The 23,716-nt window shown below is 37.1% G+C and overlaps 2 protein-coding genes across 10 annotated transcripts; both read left to right on the forward strand.

Moving 5' to 3' along the window:
• The first annotated feature begins 258 nt into the window (after nucleotides 1-258).
• LOC104596398 (protein ABCI12, chloroplastic-like) lies at nucleotides 259-4,451 on the forward strand. 9 transcript variants are annotated; one of them, XR_016080665.1, is made up of 9 exons: nucleotides 262-463; nucleotides 1,094-1,431; nucleotides 1,680-1,916; nucleotides 2,134-2,298; nucleotides 2,431-2,546; nucleotides 3,269-3,355; nucleotides 3,805-3,856; nucleotides 3,946-4,032; nucleotides 4,141-4,451. XR_016080665.1 is itself a non-coding variant. In XM_088895293.1 (8 exons), the coding sequence occupies exons 3-8, from the start codon at nucleotides 1,423-1,425 to the stop codon at nucleotides 3,821-3,823; spliced, it is 546 nt and encodes a 181-aa protein (XP_088751419.1). In that variant the 5' UTR covers nucleotides 259-463; nucleotides 1,094-1,210; nucleotides 1,317-1,422; the 3' UTR covers nucleotides 3,824-4,451. The 9 variants fall into 9 exon arrangements, 7 of the variants coding, with proteins under 7 accessions (XP_088751419.1, XP_010255841.2, XP_010255849.2 ...); XM_088895293.1 differs by having other exon boundaries at nucleotides 259-463; nucleotides 1,094-1,210; nucleotides 1,317-1,431; nucleotides 1,767-1,916; nucleotides 3,805-4,451; XM_010257539.3 differs by having other exon boundaries at nucleotides 260-463; nucleotides 1,094-1,210; nucleotides 1,317-1,431; nucleotides 3,805-4,451.
• Nucleotides 4,452-16,024: 11,573 nt separating this feature from the next.
• Nucleotides 16,025-20,409, forward strand: LOC104596397 (Ubiquitin carboxyl-terminal hydrolase family protein). The gene is made up of 2 exons (XM_010257537.3): nucleotides 16,025-16,453; nucleotides 16,558-20,409. Exon 2 carries the CDS (start codon nucleotides 16,704-16,706, stop codon nucleotides 17,991-17,993), a length of 1,290 nt encoding a protein of 429 aa, XP_010255839.1. The 5' UTR covers nucleotides 16,025-16,453; nucleotides 16,558-16,703; the 3' UTR covers nucleotides 17,994-20,409.
• Nucleotides 20,410-23,716: the final 3,307 nt, after the last annotated feature.

A 23,716-nucleotide genomic window follows, 5' to 3' on the forward strand; every position in this document is an offset into this window, starting at 1 on the left:
AGAAAGTACAAATACAAACATGTAAAGTGCAAATTATTTTTTTACACTCTTTCCAAACAAAGCCTAAGCTCTTGTAACCGGTAAGGAGGTAACCCCTATCCATCTCCGTGGGACCCACTTTTCTGACAATTAGGTCAGATGAAATGGCAAAATATTCTATATTTATGGCTAGCATTTGCTCACGAGAAAAACATATAAGATACTTGGCCCCACATGATGTTCAATATCCACGGCGCTCAAGCTGGACTCAACCCATTACCGTAGGACTAGCATTCCTCTTACCGTAAAAACTTTAGGCCGTGTTTGTGGTAATGAAGCTGGAAAATGGGCGAAGTGGGTGCCGAAAGGAGCTGTAGCAGAGAGGATCTTGAAATTGATCTCCAATGCAACTTCGAGTCCCATTTGCTAGTTCGTTTCCTCTCCCACCACGTTTTTGCATTCGGTGAACCCCAGAATCAAATTGGTAATGTTCGTATTTTTTTTTTGTGATGGGGGCTTAAATTTGAAGGTCTGATGGATTTAAGTTGATGCGCCTTTGTTCTTCTTCTTTACGATGTATGGGTGGGGTCTAACTTGTTCGAGTTAGATCTTCTTGGTTCCTTTCAAGAATACTGCATTCCCATTTGGAAGATTATTCATTTTATCTCAAATAAGATAGTTTCTCTTTCAGGCATTGGATTTAATTTACAGACCTTTTTGGTTTATCTATTATATCAGCTATATATACACACTTCTGTAGAAAAAAAATATTGCCCAAGTTCTGATCAAGATTTCTTCCCATAATTGTTTATTTTACTTTTTTTTCAAAACGGTAAAACATTGATTTATATTGCAATATATGCAATTGATAGACCAGAACCCATGTAATGTACAGTCAGCCACTCGGACTCTGTTCAAGTGGTTACTGGTTAGGTTGTAAAATGAAAAGATCTATACAGATCAGGGTTTTTTTTTTTTGGGAATTAGTTTTCATACATTTTCAAATTCCATTTTTCTAGGGGGCTCGATTATATGCTTAAGCCCATTGACGAACATTTTTGTGGAGAATAGTATTAAGTTCTCGTTTTTATTTCAATCCTTCCTGGTTTTACAGGTATGGCTTCTGGCTTTTGTTGTTTTACTGGCAAGATCAAATATAGTTATGCGCTTTGCATTGGTCATATGCTTGGCTCTTTTATCAATATGGATCCTCCCTACTCATTTGTGGATGGTAAGCCTGAACATAAGTAGCTCGTGAAGCATGAACAGTTTTAGGATGTAAACAAGTACAAGCCTCATCTGTTCAGCATTTCTTGTGACAATGCTTTCCATTGCAGTAAAGTTTCCACAGAAATGGTCTTTAGATATCATGAAGGCAGTAAAATCTTGTTATTTGATATTGAGAAAATCTGATTGAAATAGGATCAGCTGATTGGACTACAGATGAATTGGGTAAGACCCAGAAATTGCTTTGTCTTGTTCTAGTTAAGAATTTAGAATTATCAGTCTTATGTTTAGCTTGAGTTAGTCATTTAGAAGTAATTTCGTGTGCATTATATTGTCTTTTCTATTATTTTCTTTTCAGTCTTTTCCTTTCTTTTCTTTTTTTTTTTCTAACAATGTAAATCGAACTTTTGAAGATATTCAACCCTTGTAAAAATATGAAGTTTCTACTGATTATTTTTGAATACCTTTGGTAGGATCAATTGGCAAGAGTGGGCTTGCTTTCTGGTTTGTTATTTCTTATGCTGGGATTGGGCTCAGATGGTGTGCTTTCTCTTGTCCAGTTAAGAACCCCACCACCAGCTATGATGGGATTGCCTAACATTCCTATGTCATTGGGAGGTTATTCATATTTAGTTATGAAGCTAGGGCCACTGCAGCTTGCCAGAAAAGGCTTGTCAGTGGCAAGCACATCTGCCTGTCTGACCTTCACAGTATGTTGCTATTTCCTTGTATTTGTCCACCTATGTTTTTGTATTGCCTTTGACATATTTTTTTGCCTTCAAAAAAAAAAGTATGAGTTCTTTTCAACTCTTCATTAGGGACTGTTTTGTAGAATATTTCCTAGTTATTCCTGAAAGAAAGATTCAATCAGTTATTGTCATTTGATTGCTGCAACATTTTGAACCAATACCTGTTTTTCATTGAAAGATCTTCCAAAGTGCAAACCTTTGCTTAGTTACCACAACTCCAAAACAACTTGCATCTGCTCTAAGGTGGTTTATGCACCCCTTGAACATGATTGGTGCTCCAGTGGCTGAAGTTATCCTTACCCTATTGCCTTCCTTGAGTTTCATCAATTTAGTGTTTGATGAGGTAATAGTTGGGTAGGTTGCTTTCAGTAAACATTTAGATATCATCTTTCTATAGAAGATTCCATTTCTTTTGGTAATTTAATCAATTATTTTTGGAAAAAATCTTTTTAGTAACTGCTTATACTTTTGGCAGGTCCATAATGCTGCTTTAGGGATTGTAGCTCAAAGGATAAACTGGAAGCAGTTGACAGTAATGGAAACTATTGAGTTGTGGTCTCATAGTAATTTCTTTAGGGATTGTAGTTCAAAGTAATTGCTTATACTTTTGCCAAATCCTTTATTGTTGGTACATCATTAGTCTTTTCTGATACAACTGAGTTGTGGTCTTAAAATCAACCAAACAAACTTGAGCTTTTGTGGTAAGGGAAGAAGTCAATATTTGTTGGAGCCATACAGCACACATGCAATATCATCAGTACTCACCATTTAGTGGATTTCTTTAGCAGTTTCAGTTTTTAATATAAAACTTGCACAGATAAAAGAACTCTTTCGAAGACATGGCAAAGTCTTTTGGGCTCCGAATTAATTTTCCTTGCAGAAAACATAATTATATACATACAAAAACCTCCTAATCTTTTGGTCTTTCATGAATCATGAGGAATGAAAAGGTGTTAGGCTCCTTGAGTATCCTTTCTAATGACTTCAGATGTTTATCTTACTGAGGACAAGAGGGCCCCCTATATATGTTTGACTTTCTTTGGTTGGATTTGCCTCTGTAACTGTAAGTTGACCATCAGACTTTTCTGTGTTATTGGCAGATCTAAGTGGCCCTTCTTTATTTCATCTTCTTTTACAGTAGAAATTCTTGGTATTATTATCAGTTCTACAGAAATTGCCACAGAAAATTATTGGAAAACAATAATTGTTTTACTCTTGGTATTATTATCAGTTGATTATGAGAATTGTTTTTTTGCCTTTGGCCTTATAGAAGTGGGCTGTATACTTATTAATATATTGTTTTGTTCATGCAGTTTTTTCCATATATGTTCACAGTTCACCGAATCTTCAAAAATATTCAGTCATGCTGAGCAAATCTCCCAGCTTTGGATTCTTTTTAGGTATGTTATTCTTTAAAACCAAAGACTTTCATCTTGAATGGGTTGTTATCATGTTATCCTTTAGTGATATTTTAGTTTTGCTCATCTGTCCAATGCCATCTTATTGGTATGTCAAGGGACATTGAGAAATTGTATTGTCTGGACAACTCAACATCCATATCATGGGGCCTTAAACTGCCCATTTTTTCTACAAAATTATTTCATTGACATAAAACATTGTACAAGTCTAATTATCAAAAAAAAAAAAAAAAAAAACTGTGCAAGTCTACTTACTTGCACAATTTTCATCCAATAAATCCATTCCTAGACTTCCTGATTATGAATTTTACAGGCAATGATTGTCAGAGGTTTCCGAGGCAATAGTGACTCCTACAATATTTACCTCTTATTGGAGTCATCTTTTGGGATGGAAGATGTGATTTCTTTGTTGTGCCTTCTTGGTTTAATAGGTGCTACTATTCTGGCTGAATTCTTTCTAACTTGACATCTGGTTAGCCTTGGGTAAGTTCTCATGATTTTCTCTGACAATATCTACTCCACTGGCATGCTATGTCAAGTTAAATTCCCTGCAGTATCAATTCTGGATCCAGGTCTACAAGTCTGAACAATCAACTGGGTTGCCACTTGCCAAAGAGAAGAGTACAGTGGACAAGCCAATCTGTCTATTGAATTTCATGAGGAAAGAAACATTAGATTGTCATTTCTTAAAAGTTCCATTTTACTTAAATGGTTTTTTGCATGCCTTTCCCTAGCCTTTTATTTCACATGTTAATTATCTGGTTTTCAGGGAAATGACTGCAGATGATTTGATAACTACCTACATGGGCATCTCATTTATTTAACTTGATGCAGCTTAAATACAGTCAAGATGCATTATTGTCTTGCAAAATGATTAATTTGAGAAGTGCCTAAATTTGCAGTTCAACAATGTATAGATGGTTTCATATTTATATGGATCATGGGATTAACCTTTGTATGGATCTTCACTAAACTTGTTATATGCCTGTATATTTGCAAATACAAATAAAGTTTTACCTATATATATATTAAAGTGAAAGGGGTGCTTTCCCCTTTCGCTAAATGGAATCTTACTGTAGATTTGTAGATTTACTGTAAATTTACATACTTGCAATTCTTTACTGCATGGCAAACACGTATTTATATTTCTGTCTTTTTTCCTTGCATGATTCAACACTTGTCCATGCATATCTGTATCCCTCCGCTTTAACCACTTCCCCTCTCTTCTTCCCACTCTCTCCGTCTATCTTCCACCTTTCTGTGTGTCTCTTTCTCTTCCTCCCTCCTTTTCCCCCTCCTCTCTCTCTCTTGAACTCTTTCCCCTCATCCCTCTCTACTTCTCTGTTATTTATTTATTTATTTGTTTATGGGTTTTCCTCTTTTCTGTTATGGTTTTGTGTGCCATGGTCTTCATGGTGGTGGTGGTGGTGGAAGTGGTGGCAGCATGTGATGGTGGCATTGTCAATGGGGCTTCAAGTTTGGCCTCTTTGCATGGTCGATGGAACCATTTACATGGGGAAATTGGATTTGCTCCTCAACGCACCTCACACTGACAGAACCATTTACTCTGTCTCCATCTACTGGATCATTTAATTAAGAGATTAAATTTGAAAGAGAGGGAAAGAGATAGCGAGTTGCTGATTTCCGAGCCAAGTGAGTTCTACTTACATTTCGATTTCGTCGTAGACAAAGCAACAACAGCGGAATAAAATGAAGGCAAAGTGACTCTTGAGTGTGGATTGCAGTTCGCGGAGAGCGGACATGCTGACTCACCAACCAACACAACCCACATTGGAAAGACATCATTTCAAACGTGTTGTGACGTGATTGAAGACATGGGGTTTCTCTACATTTTCACCCACCTCCTCTTCTCCATGTTTTTTTCTCAAATCGACTCCAATACCCATCACGACCCACCTCTGTCTCTCTGTTAACATACCAGACCACATGTAAACCAACGGATTCAAATTTCATCTTCTCTCTTTGATTCTCTATAAGTATGGGGTTTCTCTACATTTTCATCCACCTCTTTTTCTCCTTCGTGTTTTTTTCTCAAATCGACTCCATTACCCATCACGGCTTCACCACCTCTATCTCTCTGTTAACCCTACCAGATCACCTGTTAACCAACGGATTCCAGTTCCATCTTCTCTTTGTTTCTCTGTAGTTTTGTTTCGCCTATACTTGGGTGGGGTTTTGGTTGGGGGTTAGCATGGGAGACCAGCGTCGGCTTTTTTTTTCTTTTTTCTTTTTCATGTTTTTCTTGTTAGTAGACAATTTTATTGTTTTTCTAGGTGAGTTTTGGTGCAGGTGTCAAGTGCCACATCCACCTTTGCTATGACATTCTCTTCATCTATGTCTGTTGTAGAATATTACCTTCTGAAGCGTTTCTCAGTTCCATATGGTAAGTAAAGCAACTGTAGTCTCTATTATCATTCTTGATTTTGTTCTGCTGGTCGAGAACAATTCTTGACCCCAAGAATAAAGAGAGAAAAATATGTATTTGGGTGTACATATAATGAAGTTTTCAGTTTACTATTTATCTTCTATTTTTGAGCCTTATTGGGAAGCTCTCTACTTTGTTGTTGTGGCAACCATTGCTGCCTTTATAGGGCAATATGTAGTGAGGATGCTTATCATTGTATTAGGGAGGGCATCCCTCATCATCTTCATCCTTTCCTTCACAATCTTTGTCACTACAATCTCACTAGGTTGAGTATCATTTGCGAAAAAGTGGTTTCAAGTATTCAATAAGGTTGTCTTTGGATTGAGGGGCAGAAGTGGAAAAGCATCTTAGATGCTACAATTCAGTGGAAAATAAAAATGACTACCCCCTTCCCAAGTTATTATTACCATCCATTATAATGACAGATAAAAACATGACTAATAGTAATAATCTGTTATTCTCTATGATCCAGAGCTGAGTGGTGAAGGAGATTTTCAACTCCTTTTCAACCACATATTTCTGCTTTTGCTCTAACGCAAACACAGCTTAACTGAAAGACCAAACAAACTATTTTTCTACATTCACCCTCAAAAAATTGAGCTTCTTCAAATCTGAAGGCTCTTTATTTTATTTAACAGGTGGAGTTTGTATATCAAATATGATTTATAAGATCGAGAAGAATGAGTACATGGGTTTTGAGAACCTCTGCAAGTATGATGCTTAATCCGATTTTTTTTCTTCACCTCTCTTTCTTGTTCTAAGTCATTTTCACCAGGCACAAGTTGCGCCTCATGCTTTTGTAATTTTTCAATTGCTAGGATGAAAACAACGATTTCCTTTTTTCCCTTTCTTTTTTCCAATTTTTATATATATGATAAGGCTGCAACTTGGGCCAGGTTAGCCCTAACCCAACTTGAAAAAGTCGGGTTGGGTTGGGTCAGGTTGATGCTCAAGTTAGGGTTAGGGTTGAAATTTATGAACCCAACTTTACTTCGGGTTGGATTAGGGTTGACCCTTTGGGCAATCCGGCCCAACCCAAGCCCAACTCTGTAGTACATATTATATATAAATATATGTAATATATATGATCATACATGATTTGTCTAGATGCATGATAGTTATATAGCCACTACCACATACTATCATTTATTTCATTTAAGATAATCACTTCACTTAATCCTAATTGGAAATACTAAAACATTGATAACATATTTTATGTTTTCTGAATATTTTATTCCTTATCTCCTCTCTGTTGTTTGTCACCCATAGCTTGCTGCCCATAAAAGATCTATTATAAATCATCATAATAAACTATAGTCATTTCAAACATTTTTTTTCCGAATTTTGTACTTAGAGAACCAATAAAAACATCAACAAACGAATACTAGTAAAACATAGGATTAATATATGTAATGAAAGTTGAGTTAAGATCTAAGATTAAGAAGTTGTACAAGATTTTAAGGGATGGGAAGAAGGTTGGGTTGGACCCAACCTGAGCCCAGCCCAACTCAAAGTTGAGTTTGGATTGGATTAGGGTTGAAGGAATTTAGTTAGGGTTAGGGTTGGGGTAGGGTTTGGTCTCAACTTGACCTAACCTGGCCTGACTTGCAGCCCTAATATATGATGATTCCATAGTTAATATATTTAAGCTCAAATAACCTAGTTCATTATTTAATTTAATCTTGAAATAATGATTCTGGTTGGAATTCTGGAACTCCCGTATATAAACTGTTTCTGGATTCTAGGCCTTTTGGCACATGATCATTAACAGTAAAAGTTTCATTGACCTCAGCTTTAGACATAAAATATATAGTTGGATGGAGAGATCAGCCTACATGATAGATTGATTGATCAGAAATTCAGAATTGGTACCATTAGTTGTCTTCTGTTATAAAAGAAGCAACTAAACACAATTTAAATCTCAGAGATGCACATGCACTTAAACTATACAAAATCAGCTTATATTTGAGCAATAAATATGACCAAAGAAACGGCAACCATCCTACTCACGTTCTATATGGATGCTCAAAGTGGATCATGGCTTTCACATACCTATATGGCTATATTGATAGTTCAAAGGGGGTGCCAATTGGATCAGATTTGGTCCAATCCGATCAGGTCTAATATGAGTCCATTACAAATGGATTAGCTCCAAATTCCAATCGAATCTGATGAATACTTTGGACCTTTTGGACCAGTCCAAAGGATCAAAGGGTTACCGAAAATCCGGGAGGCATGGAAGGCTATGGTCTTGCTGGTTGGACTTGAAGTGAGAATGGCTGAAGGAATTTGTGATGGGAGCGCTTTTATCTTTCCTTTCTCTGATAACCAAATAAGAACAGTTTGGTTATTTTTATCATTTTACTAAGACTGAATTTTACACAATTGTTTCTTTCTTGGAATAGGTTTGATATTGCAAAAATCTTAGCAAACTTGTAATTCATATTATGGCTTTGTTTAAACCTTTAAAAATGTGAATAAAAAGTGGGAAAATACAAGGTTGTTAATTTTAATAAATTCTTAATTACTAAAGAACACTAATTAAAAATTTGAAACATTTGAAATTTTATATTTACATAGTTGGATCAATTACCAATCCCATTTAAGATAATCAACCACTTATCAACTTTAACTTGTCCCGTGTCCCCATCAACTAGTTATTGTATGAAAGTGTTTAATGGTGATATGCAGTTTTAACTTTTTAATTCGGTATACCTTTTTTTTGCCTTTTTAGTTTTATTCCCAACCATATTTTCGAACACCCCCTGAAATAGAAATGCCTAACTTTATAGTTGAGGCCTGTTTTTTACCAAGTTCAGAATTGGCTCAGCTTCCTTTGATGCTTTGTTATTACACTCAAGGTTCAAAGTATCGACACATATCGGCCCGTATCGACTGATACGTATCGCTCCGGGACCACTCTGGTACACCCCTACAGTATTGGGGGTGGGGTCTGACCGGTTCAGGGTGTAGAAGAGGCCTAAACCAGTTTCCCTAAATCAGTTGTGAAAAAAAATAAAAAAAGCACCAAAAGCTGTATCGATTCGCCCGATACGCCCATACTGGCGTATCGAGCGTATCAATATTTTGAACCTTGATTATGCCCACTGAAGCCCAAATTCAGAGTCCATGATTTGAGGCCCATAAATAATGTCTATTAAGGCTGTGTTTGGTTTTAAAGAAGAGGTAGGGAAAGGTGGTTTCCTACCTTCTTCCTAAAGGAAAACAAAATTGATAAAAAAAATGAAACTTACATTTACCGTTTAGTCCAATGGAGTGTCCATATTCTCAATTCAATTTTAACGGACTAATTCAAGTAATGAACATTCAAACTCAGGTTCCAATATGAACATCTAACTAGGAGAAAGCAATTACAGTCCTATGTATTTAGAGATCTAGATACTCCCTAATTCGTATATTTCCATTGCTCAAAGCCTAATGGTCTTTTTTGTTGAAAGCCTAATTGGTAGTATTTCATGTATCACCTATTCAGAAAATTGGTGCATTATGTATCAATACTCTGAACCTTTCACTAGAGAATGTAAAGTCGTTTAGTGAGTGCCCTTTTTTTGGTAGGAAAAAGTGGAATTCACTAAGGGCTGTTTGGTTTGAAGGAAAAAGTAGGGAGAGGAAGGGAAAGGTAAGGAAACCTTTACAAAGCTTGTATAGGTTTCCTTACCTTTCCCTTCCTCTCCCTACTTTTTCCTTCAAACCAAACACAGCTTAAGAGACAAACAGCAAGGGATACAAAGACGGTCACTTTCAAAAATTACTCTTAACCAGCTTCCTTCATAGTCAAGGCCTCCGCATGTTGAGCTGATAGAGCAACAATAGGGCCCAAATTTGCAGCTACAAAACTAATATTTTCAACCCACCATTGACATGGCTGGTTGAACTGTTCGAACTATCACTCGGTCAGGATTCCGGGTCTGGTTCAGTCAAGAGTCAAGACCCATCAGACAGTTAAAACCGTTGACTTGGTCAAGAGCCATTCAACCCGTTGGTTCGACCATTGACTAGGTCACGGGTTGCACACTCAATACATGCAAAACTTTAGGAGGCCATAACTTTGCACTCTGATGTCTGATGGGGTTATTTTTTATTATTTTGGGTAAATTTTTTGAGATTTATGCATCCCAAGGGGCCTTAGGCACCTTGCCCCACTATTTTTGCGAAAAAAAACCTTTTTGGGGCTCAAATTGCAATTTTTAATATTTTTTTTAAATAAAAAATTAAAAGCTGAATTAAAATGCATAAATTAAATATAAAATAATACGTATAATATATCTAAAACATATTTATACATTATTTTTTCTAAAATATATATTTATACACACACGTATATATATATATACACACACATGTGTGTGTGTAATGACGTGGCACGGTCTAAACTGTTCGACCTACTAGTCAAACCGGTGACCCGCAACCCAAAGGCAAAAATGGTTTGGCCTCTAGGTAGGTTTTTAAAACATTGGACAAAACAGCCCAAACGATTTTCGAAGAAGGGCGGGTCCAAAAAAAAACTTCTAGAGATTTGAAATCTCTCACTGGAGAGGGGGGGTTGTCGCAGCTTGGGCTTAAGGACCTTTATACTCCAACCGGTACCTTTGTACTCCAAATGACATGGGCAAGATTTGAGTTGGCATTATTAAAAGCACAATTATTCCTTTGTTTCCAAATAAACCATAACACTTGAGTAGAAGAGTTTAGACTGTCCTCCTTTTGGTCAGCAAAGCTTGCAAAAGAGTCAACCCATAACTTGCACCAGTCCAAAAAAGAGTGGGGCAAGGTAGACTCATTCCACTTGCAACCCAGAGAGCTTCCAAACTATACTCTTTTTGCATGATCACAAAGGAAAAGTGCATGCATTACAGACTTAGCACCAAAATTGCATACAAGACATTTGTTCTCAGATTTGATACCCCTCTTGACTAGGTTTTCCAAAACTGCCACACTATCAGTATAGCATCTCCATACAAAATTTTTAGTCTTTGGTTCCACAACAGAGATGAAATGCAGCTCCAATATTTTTTAGTCATCAAACTATCTGAGAGAGCATTTTAAGACCTAATTGCTTCATATTTTGGTACAAAGTAGGTAAATTTTAAAGAAAATATGCCTTTTCTATCAAAAATCCACATTAGCTTATCAGGCCAGGCCAATCATACCCCGCTAGTTGAATCTAGGAAATGCAATTTTTAATTTCTTTTGGACAAGAATTTTGAATAACCTAGTGAGTGCCCATTTGGGAGAGCTTTTACATGGTGGCTTCTGGCTTTATAAGGTCAACTTCAGCCCCACATGGAAATCCTAGAAGCTATGTTTGATGAAAAACCCATAAATCCCAAATTACTCTCAAGACTGCATCAGACTTGCGCTCTAAGCTTATTTAGGGTTGCTTGCCTTAGCTTTCTAGGGTTTCGAAAACCATAGTAAGCTTGTAGTTGCCTTGGCGAAGAAGGATATCACTTGATAGGAAAGAGATTCATGGAGATAGCAATGAAAGAAAGCTCACCTAAAGAAAAAGAAAGAGAAATCAGCATGGAAGGAAAACTGAAAAAAAATCCAAAATAAATGCAAAAAGGCGGTCTATGGTGGAGTATTATCTGATAAGAGGATGAATGCTCATGGAGTCTTGTAGAAAGTGAGAAATTTCTGGATAGGTTTGAGATACAAAGTGAAATGGATTGAAGAAGAAACTTTGTGGATTGTTTTTAAAAAAGAAAAAGATGTGTGTTTGTTCCTTGATCAAGAACCCTGGAACGTGAATGGTTACCCGCTTTTGCTGCAAAGATGGAAACCTTCAGTTCCTTTAAACAAGCTTAGTTTTGGGGAGTTGAGGATTCTACAAGTTCCAGTCGACAAAAGATTTTGGGAATGGGGAGCCAAACTAGTATCGGTGGCAAGAACGCCAGTCAAAGAAGGTAGGGGAGAAGGAGAAGGAGAAGGTGATTTTTTAAAATCAAGATAGTCTTAGACATTAAGAAACCTTTGGGGATTAGGAACTATGATATAGTGGAAAATAGGGAGAAAGAATGGTATAGATTTCAATATGAAAATCTTCTAGTGTTCTGCTATAAATGTGGACTGCTAGGACACGAGGAACTGGATTGTAAGAGTATCTCGAGTGAACAAGTATTACAAAATCTATCCAATACAATGGTTGGACAAAGCTTGGAACAAGGGGAAGGTGAGAGGTTGAACTATGGGCCAAGTCTGAGAGCAAAGATGGAGAGAGATAAGCTCAAGTTCATAAATAAAAGAACATAAGGAATGAAGAAGAGAGAGAAGGAATATAAAAATCAAGAAGGCCAAAAGGAGGGAAGGAAGAGTGATATCCTATATTTAGTTCTCGTAGAGAATCAAAGTAAAGCTGAACGAGTGAGGTTGGAGCGAGAGGAAGAATCAAGGGAAGGGTCACCGGAGCACGTATCGGATTGATCGATCTTTCCAAAGACAATAGAAAAGTGCAAAATAAGATTGTTCTAGGAAACCAGTGATATTAATGCACATGTTAGAAATTTGCTACAAAAGGAAGGCTCATTCCACTTGATAATATAACTGGAGAAAACCAGTAGGTTATTGGAGAAGGTGGCCAGAAAAGAGTACGGGCATTGAGGTGACGGTTGAAGTGGGGAGTAACTCGAGGAGAGACAACATCTTGTCAGGGTTAGATCAAGGGGAGGATTCACGGGCACCAAACAAACTAGAGTGGTTCAGGCTTGATGAGGTGGAAAAATGAACTGATGTAGAGAAAGTATTAGACGGTACTGAAGTAACTGGGAAAGCGACATTTGAGAAAAGGGCCGCAAAAGGGAAGGAAGAACCTATGATAGTGACTGATGGGTTAGAAGAAGAGTACTTTTATAAGAGTTAGAGGAAGAAAAAAGGAAGTGGGGTGGTTATCCGTGAGTTGGATGGAGGAGAATAAAAAAGGGTTAAAATAAACCCGAATGCTTACACCAAACGGGTCAGGCCGAAGGATAATCCAATCACATGGGAGGAGGCTGAATATGAGACTGAAGATTTCGATATAGATGAAATACTTACAAAAAATGGTTGTGATTGCAAATTTCCAAAAGATGTCAACACAAGGAGCCAACGACTTATATGGAGGTAGAAAGCTTGATAGCTGCCCTTGCTAGGAGCCCAAGAGAGCAACGCTTAGATGAGGTATGCCTCTCTCATGAAGCTCTTGTTATTAGTTATTTTCTCTTGTAAAATAATGGTTTCTATCTTAAATGGAGAAAAGCAAAAGGAAAATAGGCCATGACTAGTTTTTTTACTGAATGGAAATGGGATAAGAGGAAAAAAAATCTCCCTTGCAGAATGTAAAAAAACAAATGGAGTGAAGAAAAAGGGAAGGAAGAAAAATCTATACCACTTAAATAAATTACTAAGGAATGTATATCGGAAAATTGCAAAAAAATAAAAAAAAGAAGTCGAGATAAGGAAAAACAAAAAAGAAAAAAAAATAATAATGAATTAAAAGAAAAGGTGGCAAAATATTTTCAAAAACTGTCTATGGACGATGGAGTTTATAATATAAATGGTTTTGCTACCCTACAGATAAAAAATTTTATTGGTGTTTTTGAGTTTTCAAATGAGTGGGTTTGGGGTCCTATCCCACAATAGGCCCTAGGTGTGAAATGAAGCTATTAAGTTAGAATTGTTAGGGACTAGGGTCTACCCTGACAATCCAAGCCTTAAAAGAGACCCAAAATAGAATGGGAGTTGATTGTATTTTTATTATGGAAATCAAAACCTTGTTACTAATTTGCAGGAAAATAAAAACTTAATTTTTTGAAAGATTGGAAATGCTGGAGGGGGGGTTGATTCGGTTGGGCTAAGTGGTGGGTTGGCTCTGTTCTAGAAAAGAGAAGCAAATTTAAAAGTTATGTATGCAGATAGGAATTTCATCCATACAAAAATGACAACTAATTTAAACAAAAATTGGTCTTGTTCTTTTGTGTATGGACAACCCAAGAAGAGTAGAAGGAATATGTTCATGAACAAGTGGAAGACTTTTTCCAGCCTTGTGAAGGGCCCATGGGTTTGTATAGGGTGCAGGCTAAAATTTTTGACAAGGATTAATTTAAAACTCAAGGTCGGGATGGGGAGTATGATCCCTACCTCGAACCCACCCATTGCCATTCCCTGGGGGTCATCCCTTAAACCTATAACACCCCCCAAACCCATAAATATAGGTTCATTAATTATGGTAATTATAAATGTAGTATCCAATACTTATGGAAATTGGAAAGTATTAAAATTTTCCAATTATTTATTTGAAAATTTGGAAGTTTTATAATTTAAGTTTCACTAAATTAACAAAATCGATAATTATTTCTCAAAAATTATAGTAAATATAAAAATTACTGAAATTTTAAAAAATAAATTTATATTTATTGAAATTAACTATCCACTAAAAAATTACTGAATTTTTCAATTATTGTTTGAAAATATCAATAAATTGACCAAAATTACTAAAAATATCAATAACTACTTATTGCTAAAAATTACTGATGATTTTTAATTATTAAATTGGTATTTATTAATAATTTAATTTATTTATTTTTTTAGTAATTAATGATTTCAATAATTATTTTTCAAAAAATTCTGAAATTAAATTACCAAAATCAGTAATTTTCAGCAAATAATTCTTAGTAATGAAAATTTTCAATTTACCAAAATTACGAAAAATTTTAGTTTAGGTGTTGATATTTACCAAATAATATTCAATAATACCAGTAATTATTAAAAATATAAAAAATATTTCACAAATTAATTTAACTCCCCAAATTAATTTACCTACGTTTTTGGTTTTTAGATGGTTTATAATATAGATTAAGAGGTGTCTTAGGAGGAATTTTAGATGGGAGAGATTGTTTAGGAGAAATTTTAAGAGGGGGTTGAGCTGATTGGTAACATGAGAGAGAGAGAGAGAGAGAGGGAGGGAGTTGGAGTGGAACTCTAGTGAAGAAGAGAGGGCTGCCACATGGCAATATAGATTTAGAGGTGTTTTAGGAAGAATTTTAGGTGGGAGAGATTAGGAGAAATTTTAGAAGGGGGTTGGCTAGTGATTGAGAACATAAGAGAGAGATTTGGAGTGGCACTCTAGTGAAGAAGAGAGGGCTGCCATGTGGCTACATGGAAGGGTTAGGAAGGGGTAAAGGAGAAAGGAGAGACGTTTAAGGAGAGAAGAGAGAGGGAGAGGGCTGCTGGTGTGGGACCTAATCACTTTATAATATAGTATAGATACATTTGATTTATGATAATTAATTTACTGCCCTGAGGCACTTTCATACTTAAATACTAAGAACTCATTATTCTCCCAAGGGACTACACAAACAAGGTATCCATCCTCCAAACTCATAACCCTTCGTCCAAGTGCAGAAGTGTTGAGATGCAGGATGAATTTGATCCAAGTCTTCACTACAACTAGCAGAGACCTTACCAACGAATTGGGATTTGCTTTACACATAGCGCTCTTCACACCAACCTCACAATCACATTTGACTATGTATTGGGAACAACTTCCCAACCAGCACGGGAGATTCGAACCTACCTTGAACTGACCCTACCCAATATGTTACAGGGTAGGGTCTGGTTCCAAAATTTTGAAACCGGCCCACACCCAGGCTGGTTCCAGGGTTTAGGGGTTTTACCCTACTTGAATCAACCTTGGTTGGCCTTTGTGGAACTGAGCTTAGTGGAACCAACCTTAGAACCAAACTTGCTTTGAAATAAACCCAAAAATACTTTTAAGGATATAAAGATTTGAACCTAAGCACTTATGGTTACAAAGGTCATGATTTCACTTGATCATTGAGTTACTTAAGTGATTTGATCATTTATTTTTATTTTAATATTGAATGTGTATAATAAATAATGTAAAAGGTAATATTTACAGAATTTAAATTATAATGATAAGTTTTGAATCATATATTAACATATTATGATAATCTACATATTAAAATACTCAATTTAATTAACAAAAAATTATATAAATTTTAAACTATATATTATATTTATTAAAAGTCAAATTTTTAAAGAACATGTCATTTTTTAAGGAGGAGAGTAAAGAAAGAACAAATTTCACGGATAGACCCTAGAATCGACCCTGAAACTAATTTTCGCAGGATAAGTTCCGATTCCAGAAACCTATAACCGATTCTTACAGAATAGATTCCAAGTTCTACCATGGTACCGAACCGACCTATGCTCACCTCTAGTAACAATCAACGCCCAAGGCTTCAACTCTGATTCAACCCTATCCTGACCCAAAATTTTCAAATTGGGTCAGGCTAACCTGGCCCAGGTTGCACCTCTCCAGCAGTTCAGCTACCGCGGTTCGGTCCGATTGCCTGCTTTGAGACGCAGACAGCCAAACACTAGTTTTAAGTGTTTAAACTCTGGAAGGTAGAACCTTCTTCTCTCCAGTATCACAGAAACTCTGAAAGAGTTTACCTCGAGACTAATAAGAACATAACCAACCAACAATCTATACTGCGAAAATCGACCATGATGTGGCGGAGGGCCAACAAGAGACCATAGATGGATTAGGTGCAAAAACTGCTGAGCTCCAAGAGTCCGCTCCATCCTGCTGATGTTACTATCATAAATCTCTGGTATCTCTTCCTCTTGCTCCTACTTTTATTTGGAAGCATTCCTTTAAAGTTTCAGCCATTTCCCAGTTAATAAAATTTATAGAAACCCACATGCTTCTTATCAGGTGTGAGTGGGTTATTACGAGTGAAAAGTGCCATTGATGCTAGCATTCCTCGTAGAGAGGAGTTAGTAATATTTCCACAGTAGCCCATCAGTTCTGCTCGATCACAGTTATCAGTAAATAAAGTAAATTTCCAAATCTGGAAAGTCATGCGTTGTTTGAAAATTCCTACAATATACTGTTATTTGAAGAGTTTTAGGGGTCCCCTGCATTTGGGTTCAACTTCTGCAACTAATGTCTCTTATCCATTGAATTCAATCTGTTTGTCGGTAAATTCTAGAGTTAATTTTTGGACCCAACTCGCTTCTATTTCAAGCCTCAAGGTCGTTTGGCGAAAGGATCGCCATCTAGACCAGGCAATCGAGAATGACAAGGTGTGGCGTCTCAGCGCCAGAGTCGTCAAAGAAGTCCTGAATGAACCCGGGCAGGTTATTCCCCTCCGTTATCTTGAGAAACGTCGAGAAAGAATGCGACTTCAGGTCAATGTCAAGACTTTCCTCAATAGAAACCCCGGGTTGTTCGATATTTACCTTGATCGGATCAAACCAAAGACCGAGCCTGTTCCGTTTCTTCGCCCTAGCAGCAGGCTTCGATGCTTTCTTGAGGAAGAGAAGCAGATAAAGGATGAGAATGAACCGCTCATTGTTGCCAAATTGTGCAAATTGCTCATGATGTCCAGGGACAAAGTGGTCAGTGCTGATAAACTGCTTCATGTGAAGAGAGATTTTGGCTTTTCAGATGATTTCTTGTGCAGTTTGGTCCCCAAGTATCCACATTTGTTTAGGTTGGTTGGGAGCCCAGGAGAGGGCAAGTCATTCTTGGAATTGGTTTCATGGAACACTGAGTATGCTCAATCAGTTATCGAACGGAGAGCAGAAGAGGAGTCTAAGTTAACAGGGATCCGAGTCAGGCCTTCATTTAATGTTAAGCTGCCTCCTGGGTTCTTCCTTAAGAAAGAAATGAGGGAATGGACTAGAGACTGGATGGAGCTTCCCTATATATCTCCTTATGCTGATGTTTCTCACTTGGATCAGGCTTCACCTGAGATGGAGAAAAGGACAGTTGGAGTATTTCATGAGTTGCTTTCATTGTCCATTCTTAAAAGGGTGCCTGTGGCAACACTGGGAAAATTCAGGGAAGAGTATCGATTCTCGAATGCATTTTCTAGTGTTTTCACCAGGCATTCAGGGATATTCTACATGTCTTTGAAAGGTGGAATAGAAACAGCAATCCTTAGGGAAGCCTACCATGAATCAGAACTGATTGACCGAGACCCACTGCTTGCTATAAAAGACAAATTTGTTGAGTTGTTGGCTGAAGGGCACCATGAGAGAGCAGAGCTCTTGAGATTGAGGAAGGAAGCAGTTCAGAGGGACATGGAAATGGTATCTGTAAGGAATTCAGGAGCAGGGCTCAATGAGTGTGATGAAGGTCTTTGAGCATTTATATTCAGGAACAGGAGATAATAATGCTTTTAACAGGGATTTGACAGAGTATGAAAGAATGCAGCATTCCATGTGACAAAAAGTTATAACATAAGTTCATTTTGTTTAATTAAAAATGAAGTTGACATTATGTTTCTCCAACACATCAAGCGATTTTTTTTTTGCACAGTTGCCTACTTTTATATTCAAGATGCTATTTGAGTTGGAGATGATCTTGAGTTTTACCAGATTCATATTGTAGATAAAACATAGACAGTCAACCAAGAGAAATGAAACAATTCTGAAGTTTTAATTGATCTAGTTGCTCCTGTGTGCCTGAAAAGCGAGGCCCAGAAGATTGGTTATTTTGGTGATTATTTGCATTGTGCAGCTGTTAAAAGCCAGCAAACATATCATGGTTTGAAGTTCATGAATATATCTTGAAGAAAATCTATCATATTTGTGAAATTTGAGGTAAGCATTTTTATTTATTTCTTTACTGTCTTCTATTTAATTCTGTATGTAATAACGAATTATGTTTTAGTTTTCTGAATAGAATTTAAGCTTCATATTTAATTCAAAAATGTGCAGAAGGAAAAATCTTCTATAATACTAATTATCATGCTTTTAATCTTGGGGTACACTTTGAAATAAGAGTAAAAGGGTCTTGGTTCAGCTACGGGTCTCTCATATGTGGGAGTGCTTTTAACCATTGGATTGGTGTAAGACAGGATTGGTGTCAAGTCATGGTATGAAATAAATTTTTATTGGATTCAAAAAGTTGATGCCTTTTTTGTTAACTGTGAACATAACCATATGGAATCAGCTACATTAATCCTGTTTCACCATTTTGTTTTGTTCAGTGCCATATCCATCATTAAATTATGGGGTGCTTAAATCACTTCTAATTGCTTCCATCCAAGTCCTTTTTGGTCTATCCCTAACCCTTCTATCCCTTTCAACCTGCAACAGATCACTTTTTCTAACAAGCTCTGTTGATGTTCTTTTGTGCATATGATCAAACCATCTCAATCTTTTTTCCCTCACTTTATCACCTATTGGAGCTGCCCCTAGGTTCCTTTGTATGACTTCATTTCTAAATCTGTCCTTTCTAGTTTTACCACTCATCTATCTGAGCATTCATATTTCTGCCACACACTTGCATCCCATGATATAGGATCTGAGGATCTTGTTACTGGATTAGTTCCAAAATAAAAAAAGAAACCACTTCTTTCTATCTTTTTGTTTTTAGGAAAGGCAAATGTGTATGCTATTTTATATCTGAACGAAAGCTATACATGAGATGCTTAACCCAAGAAAACTTAAAAATGAAAATGAAAGGTTAATATGTTGACCTTGAATCTTCAGAAAAGCTTACATTTTCTTAAAATATTGCCTTCTGGATCCTTCAACCATTGGGCTTGCTTTAGTGGACTTCAATCGTAGCCATAGGTTATGAGTAGTGGACCTGCAAGAAGAGGATGTACTAAAATGCTATGTGGTTTTAGGAAGCATACCAAAAGTTACAAACAGAAAAATTAAGAACTGAACCATTTCAAGTTTAAATTACGTTTCATTTTACTCAACTCCCAAGTGCCACCATGACTAATGCAAGCTAAATATAGTTTGTCTAATAAGACAAAAAACTCCCATCTCGACACAAAAATGTGATTATGTATTTTCAATGTTTTAAAACATGGAGGCAAGATGTGAGGTATTCCACTACCCGGAGTCCACACCCTTTATAGGATCCAAAGGAAATAATACAAAGCCTGGTGCATTTCTCCCTATATGTGTGATTTATGTCTTATAAGTGGAGAATGTACTAATCATCTATTGCTGTCATGCCATTTTGCATCTCAGATTTGGTCTCATTTTCTATCATTATTTGGGATGGTTTGGTTTGTGTGCCTCCCTGTTGTTTGGATGGTATCCTTTTCATTTAAAACCAAAAGAGTGAAGGTAGCATGGCTTTGTATTAGGAATGATATTCTAGGGAGCATATGGGAAGAAAAGGATGCAAGGTTATTTGAAGACAAGGAACAACATCCTAAGAAATTGATAGAGCCAATAAGGGTGAAAGCAGTTTATTGGGTGAAAGTAAAAAAAAGAATCCAAAGGGACTCCAGTAAGTGATACATTGAGGGAGTGGAACATTGTAGTGACAAGTTGACCTATTGTGTGATCATCTTGTTCAGATACATCCCTCAATCAGCACACTCCTTGGAAGATGGGATGGTTAAAATGGGGGGTACATGGTTTAAAGTATCGAGATGATACGCCCCGTATCGGGCGTATCGTATCATATCTTTTGAAAAAGATATGGTCCGAAACGCCCATTTCCAGGTGTTTTGGACCCCCAACTTTTTTTAATAATAAAAAACATGTTTTAAGATTCCCAAAAAGCCAAAATTTGAAAAAAAAACTAAAAAAAAAGGTGTTTTGACCGTTTCTAAGTACCGATACGATACGGCCAATATGCGTATTGTATCGATACTTTGAACCTTGGGGGGATAAGGGAGGAGGGAGTTTTATTAGGGTAAGTTGACCTATTGTTGTTTTTTATGTCATCTAGGCCCCATTCTTTTGTAGGTAAATATGCATGGGAAAGTTGGTCAATGGGTAACATTTTCCCATTGACCAACTTTCCATGTTCTTTTTCATTAAGCAATGGGCCCCACAGTAAAGTTACCCTTACTTTCTTGGGTAAAACTTACCCATCTCCTAGGTGGGTAAGTAACTTCCCCATCTGGGAGAAATTTTTACAAAACATGATGGGACCATTTTACCCATTTTAATAGTTACGTTTTTTTGGGGAAGATGTTATATATATATATATATATCGATAGTTATCGATAGAAAAAAAGGATTTTTTCCATTTCCTCTGGCAACAATCTCTCTCTTAGGGTAATTCTAACTGGATTTTGGATTCCATTTCTTCAAGATGAGATTTTTTAATCTTTTTTGATAATTGAAAATGATTTCATTAAACAAGAGAAATAAGATTTTACAAGAATCCCTTGGAGAGGCACGAGATGCAGCCTCCCCTAAACATTACAAGAGATCAGAAATAAAATTACAATGCTGCCCAGAATAAATGGTCCCTAGGAGACCCCTGTTTAGCAAGATGATCAGCCAAGGCATTTGCCTCCCTACCCACCCATTGATATCTACATGTTACGTGCTTTGTTAAACATTTAACTTTTTTGATGAGATCCCTATAACTCCAAAAAACTGAGTTTGGATTTGATAGCCAGCCCATAATCACCTTAGAATCCCCTTCCATCAATAGGTTCTCCACTCCTAGTTGATTAGCAATCTGAATTCCCTGTATTGCAGCCAATATCTCAGCTCTTGTAGAGTCCCCTATCCCTATCGGGCCTGAGAATAAGGATATGATGTTACCATTCTCATTCCTCAATACTCCTCTAATGCTAGACGGTCTTGGGTTATCTTGGCTGCTTCTGTCAAAATTCAGTTTAAAAAATCCTTCTGGGGGAGTTACCCAAACTGTAGTTGCTCTAGTTTTTCTAACCGAAGTGTGTGCAACTGTGGCCCAATTCCTCTAGATGTCATAAAATGAAAAATATCTGAAAGAAGCCAAGGATTTCAGCCAATGGATAGCCTTGGTTAAGATACATTCCTCCATTTTTGTAAAGGACCTCTCTATCTTGGAAAATTCTAGCGTTTCTTTCTTCTCAAATTGTCCATAGGGTGACTGCTCTGAAACATCTCCACATACTCCTCCCTCTTTTTGTTAGGCAAGCAAAGGTAGTTGGTGAGAATGATGATTTTACCTCTGCTGGTTGATTCCACCTACATTCAAACAAAACAAACATCTAGTCTCAAAGAGCTGCAACAAAGGAACAAGAAACCAATAAGTGGTAACAGTCCTCACAATGAGAATTGCACAGTACACACCAATTTGGGGATAAACAAATGAAAGGCTTTTTCTTTTGAAAGTTCTCTAAAGTATTAATCTTACCAAGGTACACTTCCCAATAGAAAACAACAATTTGGGGGGCACGAGCTTTGTCCAAACTTCTTTCACTGGGAAAGGCTCAAAAGAAGTACTCAAACAAAGGGATTTGAAGAAGGATGCACAAGTGAAAGAACATTTTGGGATAGGAGTCCACACTCTTTTATTAGGAGAAGAGGGGTCCAAGCTAACACTCTCTAGAATGGATAGAAGTTCAGTAACGCAAGCAAGCTCCTCCTCCCTTAAGCCCCTACAAAAACAGAAGTCCCAGTTTAAGGATAAAGGTAAAACTGGAGGGGGAAGAAAGACAGAAATAACCTCTTTTTTATAAAGGGAAAGGGCATACAAAGAAGGAAATAGGTCTTTTAGAGGTTGATTACCCACCCAAGTGTCTTCCCAATAAAGAACCAAATTTCCGAAGCAAGTGTCATACCTTACAAATTGAAGGAAATTGGGGAGGACGCCATGTATTGCCTTCCATGGTGTTGTTTGGGTAGCCTGATGAGATACCCCAACATCCCAACTAGAGACAAAACAACCATGAATACTAAGCACAGCCTTGTGCCACAAACTTTCTCTTTCTAGAGGCCATCTCCATAGCCACTTTCTCAATAAAGCTTCATTTTTTAGGACCAAATTCCCTAATCCCAGACCCCCTACCTCTTTACTCCAATAAACTGTCTCCCAATTAACTAAGTGATCCTTTTTTCTCCTCCCTTGCCAAAGAAAATCTCTCATCAATTTTTCTAATTTCCTAGCCTCCCTATGGGGGATCCTAAACATAGAGAGATAATAGACTGGTAAATTGGCAAGTGTAGCCTTAATCAAAGTTACCCTTCCTCCCATAGTGATATAATTCTTTTTCTAAGCTGCCAACTTTCTTTCAAATTTCTCAACAATTGGGTACCAAAATCTGCTTTCCCTAGGATTCCCACCCAAAGGTAAACCCAAATAAGTCAAGGGCCAAGACGAAATAGAGCAGTCCAAAGAGTTTGCAATAGACTCAACTTCATTGTCAGCCAGATTGACCCCTACTACACAACATTTTTCAAAGTTGATCTTTGGATTGGAAACTCTCTCAAAGCATAATATTAGATCCTTAAGATTTTCCACTCTTCTTGGCTCGCTTCCCTCACAAAAAATGATAATATTATCTACAAACTAGAGATGAGTTACAGAAACATTATTCCTTCCGATCTTCCAACCATCTATTACCCCCTCCCTATCTGCTTTTGATATCAATCTACTCAGCACATCCGCCACTGCTTGTCTATTTTCGTGAAAAGTTCACAAGCTTTTTGGGTCACCAATTCTGAGTTGCCAGCTAAAGCCCTGATCTCCACCAGCTCATCTTCTTCCTGGCAAGCTTCCTTCCACAGATTATCTTCAATGAAGGAAGCCAGCCATACTGGAATGAATAAACCTTTGACCCTAACCAACACTTTTCTTGGAATGTCCTCAGGCCTTACTCCACTCAGATGGATGGCAGCTGATTGAAGATCATCCCAGAACTCCCCTGCCAACCGAGCTCCACATGAGGCTGCAATAGAATCTGCTACTTCATGGTTCCATAGATGGAATGGCATCCCAACCAGATGTACTATTACTCCATCCTCAATGGAGAAAGATTTCGAATTAGAAGTTGGTGTCCATTTGAATATTGTAAAAGACCCCAGACTTTCTTGAATATTTACAGCTGTGATTTCCATCTTGTTATCACAGAAATCAATCACAGCCTTGCAACTGTTAAAAGGGGTTA

The sequence above is a fragment of the Nelumbo nucifera genome, chromosome 1 (genome assembly GCF_055504915.1).
Source record: "Nelumbo nucifera cultivar China Antique chromosome 1, China Antique-T2T, whole genome shotgun sequence".
Lineage (NCBI taxonomy): Eukaryota > Viridiplantae > Streptophyta > Magnoliopsida > Proteales > Nelumbonaceae > Nelumbo > Nelumbo nucifera.

Excerpts from the sequence above, each read along its gene's own strand:
- LOC104596398 (XM_010257539.3), top strand. Across the intron at positions 1,917-2,133 it reads CTGCCTGTCTGACCTTCACA|ATCTTCCAAAGTGCAAACCT; the intron begins GTATGTTGCTAT and ends TTTCATTGAAAG. Across the intron at positions 2,547-3,268 it reads TTTAGGGATTGTAGTTCAAA|TTTTTTCCATATATGTTCAC; the intron begins GTAATTGCTTAT and ends TTGTTCATGCAG.
- LOC104596397 (XM_010257537.3), top strand. The coding sequence starts at position 16,704 with ATGCGTTGTTTGAAAATTCCTACAATATACTGTTATTTGAAGAGTTTT.